The sequence below is a fragment of the Cyrtonyx montezumae genome, unplaced genomic scaffold (genome assembly GCF_038088225.1).
Source record: "Cyrtonyx montezumae isolate F1298 unplaced genomic scaffold, pur_monq_1.0 scaffold_8, whole genome shotgun sequence".
In the NCBI taxonomy this organism is placed as follows: domain Eukaryota; kingdom Metazoa; phylum Chordata; class Aves; order Galliformes; family Odontophoridae; genus Cyrtonyx; species Cyrtonyx montezumae.
In genome coordinates, this window is record NW_027072089.1 from 113,032,889 (window position 1) to 113,038,055 (window position 5,167).

Here is a 5,167-nt window from a genome sequence, read left to right on the forward strand (position 1 = left end):
AATGGAAGGACACAATGGATTGTTAAAAAGCAGATGGGTCTTTTCAGCTTCCAGAAAGAGCAAGCCTCTCTGTAGACCTGTTTTTACTCAGGGACCTGGATCCACTCAGTGGGTTATGCAGAAAAATGGGGATGTTCATTGTGCACCATAAGGCATATTACTGCAAAGCAGTAAAAGATGAAATGAATATTGAAAGCAGAGGAATGCATTCCAATTTGTTGCTGCATTCTTTATTGGAGGTGTCACAGAACAGCTACTAAGACAGGTAAGTTCAGAAAAAAATTGAGTCTGGAAGAAATAAAAGGTCTGCGGGTGGCGGTTTAAGAGGTACTTTCCCCACCGTGAACCTTTTTGCTTCAAACTGCTGCAACTCTTCAGCTGTTAATTCACTCCTTGGCGTATATAGCTTCTCTGATGCAACACTGTTTGTGACTGCAGAAGGTGCAGTTGTTAAGTTATGTCCAGAGGCAGCAACAGTCTGTGCAATCCAAGGGCTGCTTGAACTTGAGGAAGAAGTTCCTGTCGCTGTATTAGGAGTTCCAGGAACTGTGAGTGGAGCAGTGCTGGAAGAGTCCACAGCAGCAGAACCTCCAAAGCCTGAAAGCCCTGAAGTTCCAAAGCCACTGCTCGTTCTCGAGGTCTTAAATGAGAAGGAGGCTGCAGATGGAGCTGATGAATCGCCAAACCCACCGGGATGGGGAATGGTGGGGGAGGATGTCACATCCAACGCAGGAGGGTTGGAGGCAGCAGCGAAGCTCCCAAAAGCTGGAGCATTTCCAGATGGGACGTTTGCTTTAAAGGAGAAACTGCTAGCACTGTTGCTGCTGTTCACAGGAAAGCCTGCAATTAGGAAATGCAAAAGAACATTCAGAATGGGTACACGTGCAATAACGAAGCACTGCTGCATTTCAATAAAGAAGAAAATTTAAAAACATATGTTCCATTGCTGGTTTGTTATGCAGAAACTTACTTGGCAACCCAAAGCTTGAGGCTTGCTGTCCTTCAAATCCAACAGAAGGTGAGGTCTGAGTGACCGCATTCTTTAACTGAGATAGCTGAAAAAGGTCCAAGTACATACATTAAAACTACATTCCATCACAGGCAAGTATCTTTCAATCAATCCTTAAAGCAAAAAGGTGTGTGCCATCCAATTTAAGCTAATCAGACAAAGGTAATTAGACACTGATCGCAAACAATTGCAGCTGTAAAGAAAATGCTCTAAGGCTGTTCTCTGTCAAACACTCTAGCAGCAAAGATCTGTTGACTGACAGGCAAAAGTTAATTGTAATGACCAAAACCTTTTGGAGTGCTCATTCTCATCTCATTTTCTCTAGACTGTTTTATGACTCTATCTCCATCACTGCTTCAATGCACTTCATGTAGACTTCACCTAAATGGTCTTAGGCCACCTCCCTGATCACTTAATACTGGCTTTAACTGTTCTGCTGAGTGTCCTCTTCTGACCCATATGACTCACAATTATTACATGACCAAAACACAACCTGAAATCGGTGTAATTTCCATGAGGCTTGCAATTATAGTTTTCCAAACCCCAAATCCAGCTACTATCTTGCTAAGCAGAATCACCCTGATTCACTACCTGCCTTAGTTAACTAATGAGTTAGATGTATAATACAACTTGCAAGCAATTCTGATTTCACAATTCCAGACAAAGGTAGATGTAAGAGCCTAAGCTGTGTGCACCCATTTCCGTGTTCATCTGACTCACACGGTGCTCAGGTATTCACTCAGACTCTTCTATCTATCATCAGTAAAAAACACATAGAAGAAAGAGACACTTCAGATTTCAAACTGCCATTACTCCCTTACGTAATTCCTCCCTCCAAAATTTCCAGTTTCTCTAATGCTCACAGAAGCACTCTGAGATTACTCTCAAGATCTTCATGCTGCTGGTCAGCTAAATCCTTCCATGCCCGAAGTTACTCGTGGCATAGTTACAGTGCCAGAGTATAGCACATCATGGTTGAGATTCTCAGAACAGTTGCCATTATAACTGACACTCGGTGTAGGAATAAAACAAGTCTCAGGTATTAAGGCCCTACCACATACACTTGATAGTAAAACCGTGTCCTAAGATGTTCAAAGCAATACCTACTTATATAAGTTACTAAGAATGTATGTAAATGCTTTGATAACAGCTACGGTATCCATGGAAAATTTGCAAGATGTCTTCATTAAAAGCAAGGATGCATATTACAACCGTAGAGCCAAAGAAACTGTTTCACTAACAGCCTTTTGAACAGAAACTAATGTCGGTGTTAGCAAGACAGCTGAGTGGGCACTGTCTAAAAGACTGCAAGTTCTAAGAAAAACCTTCCCTCAAGATTTCAGAGAAAGGCAGTATTGGAAAGTGAAATATTTTATCTTTCTTTAACACTTACCAATGAGGCTTTTCCTGAGGCATTTGAAGCCTTCAACTCCTGCAGCCTGTTTCTCCACTCCTGCACAAACTGATTGATAGAATTTACCTGGACACGGGAAAACACAAACGTGCTTTTATTAAGGATTAAAAGAAAAAGAAGCAGCATGAACACATCCACACAGAGGGTCAGTGGTTTGAAACACTTACGTAGCTCCCAGTGTTATTGTTTTCTGCGCAGTTATAATACTCCAGACGCATCTCCTCAGCTGAGATCTCATGAAAGCCTGCAGGGAGGAAACCCATCATCATGCTTCAAAGGAAATACAACCCTGCCCTCCATATTTCTAACAGAACCTGCCCTCGCTACATCACCTGCAGTAAGTCAGTGATAGCTGGGAGACAAAAAGGACTCACAACTGAACTTCAGAGGTGTGAACGTGCAAAACAAATACCAGAATCCAACGCTCCTCCCTGCTACACCACTACACCACGAGGCCAGAAATCGCCTTGCAAACCATTCCCTTTAGACACAGCAGTGTGGACAAGTATAAAAGTACATTCTAAACAGCAGCAGCATGCAGCAACACTAAAAATACTACCTACCTGAAACATTGGGCTTGTCTTTCACCGGTGAGTAACATGAAAACATCCATTGTCCAGAAGATTCCCAGATTGCTATGTCTTTTGCTATGCAATCACTAGAAAACAAAACATAACAAAAGAGGAAACCACATGGTCAGAACAAAAACACAAAAAGCAAAGTCAAACTCAAATACCCCAAACCATTCAAATTAATTCAACAGGACGCTACTCAGGGAGAACAACAGAAGCATACAATTATGTGTGAAGGAAAATACAGTCACTGCTGGATATATAGATGTCCCTTCAGAGAGTTCTACTGCATCATCTAGCTGCAAGTACATCCAGTCAGATCGTTAAGGGAAATAAAAGCACAGAAAGGATTTTTAATCCTTGGGTGGCATACACTGCTGCAGGGTTTTCCCTGAATCTGTTGCACCACAATAAAATCGAAAACCTTTTTAGTATTAGATGCTTTTACATATTAATGAACATGCACACTATTAAACTGCAGAACTCAGTAAAGGGGTGGAGGATTTAGAAGAGTTCTGTAACTTTTCCCTTTATTTTGCTAATGAATCAAGTGCACTGAAATCCAAACTTAGCAAAAGCACACCGACGTTACAGGAAAAGAATGAAATCCAAATGGTTAAAGTGGAGGTTAAAGCGTAGAAGCAGATTTCCTAACAAAAAAGGATCATGGCAAGTATTTCTAATGTTTGCAACACAACATACGTTTCAGAAGCCAGATAAATATTCTGTTCAAACATTTTCTTAACATAATCTTAAAAAGCAATGGAAGGTGCTAGGGTTGCTCATTTTCCTGGTTGCAGAACTTTGTTCAGGAAATCACACTGCTTGTTGCATCTTGCCACCTGCCTGGCCATGGGCTCAAGCAGGCCAATAACTTTCAACCAGGTCTGAAACCAAGGCTCATTAATTTCAATGTACATAATGCAATTTGTTGTCTTTAATATCAGGAAGCTAAGCCAAGTAACAGTGTAATTTTTAAACAGCTGAAATGCCATTTAAGGTGCTTGGAACCTTTAATTTCAAGCGCCGAGATCTTAGCTTCTCCCTCACCACCCTCCACTGTTCTGTCTTCCTGGGATCGCAGCCGTCCAGCTGCCCTACCCAGGCTCAAAACTAAGATTGCTCTCTTCCTGCGACAGGGGAACTCCAGATAATGAAATGAAGCAGTATTTCCTACAGTCTCCCCGCGCGGCCCGGCTTCCATCCTCGGGATAACGTCCTGTCTGTATCCCAAAGGCAGTACGCAGTTACCCAGCTCGTTCTCAGCACTTTCCAGGGGACAGGGCGATAACTCACAGAAGCCTCTGCTCTTCATCACTGAAGCCGTCCTCAGGGTTTGCAGCGCTTAACGCAGAGAACCTGTTCTGTGTGAAGCCCGCACTTCTGCTGTCCGGCGATCCAAAACCAGAGGCAGCAGAGCGTCCTCCTCCTCCGCCACCGCTGCCACTCCACGTGCTGTGCTTAAACACCGGGGGCTGGACAACGTTGCTGTACCTCTGGCTCGCGGCACCCCATCCTCCTCCGCCTCTGGCAGGACCCGCTAACGAAAAAGAAAGGCCGTGAAGCGATTCGATCGAGAAGCCCCCCCCACTCCCACCGGAGCCCGCCCCTCCGCAGCCCGGTACCTGAGTGGGGCCGCCCCCCGCCGCCGCGGGGATGCTCGTTCCAGCATCTGTCACCGAAGCGGCAGCGACCCTGCAGGAAGAACTGGCAGATAGCCATGGCCACCACCGCCCGCAGCCCCAACTGCCACCGCCGTGACGTCAGAGAGCAGCGCCGCGCCGCGGGCGGGACGCGCGGGTGGCACCGCCCCCCAGCGCCGCTGAGCGCGACGGCGCAGGACGGGCGAAACTTCTACAAGCGACTAGTACGAATTTCAGCACGGCGCAGGCCCGTAGTAAAACTGAAGTCGAGGAGGAAATGAGCGGCGTACATCAGCGCCCGGCTTCGCCTCCCACTGGGAAGATGACCACCTGACAAGCTGGACTTCACGCTGCAACCAAAGCCGCTGTCACGGCTAACATCCTGCTCGCTGGAAACTCTTACAGTACCCCTGCTTATAAACCACAGTAATAATCATGTGCCACTTCAGAAGACTTCTATAAAATAACTTTAATGACTTGGTTCATGCCAGTTTAAAAACAGTTGATTTCAAGAAAAAAAAAAAATCAA

General features: G+C 45.1%; 1 protein-coding gene across 1 annotated transcript; it reads right to left on the reverse strand.

The window, feature by feature from the left end:
• Positions 1 to 208: 208 nt before the first annotated feature.
• Positions 209 to 4,740, reverse strand: NUP42 (nucleoporin 42). The gene is made up of 7 exons (XM_065752019.1): positions 4,621 to 4,740; positions 4,292 to 4,535; positions 2,987 to 3,081; positions 2,591 to 2,667; positions 2,403 to 2,489; positions 971 to 1,055; positions 209 to 840 (listed from the first exon to the last, which is right to left on the reverse strand). The coding sequence occupies exons 1-7, from the start codon at positions 4,715 to 4,717 to the stop codon at positions 272 to 274; spliced, it is 1,254 nt and encodes a 417-aa protein (XP_065608091.1). The 5' UTR covers positions 4,718 to 4,740; the 3' UTR covers positions 209 to 271.
• Between the last annotated feature and the right edge of the window lie 427 nt (positions 4,741 to 5,167).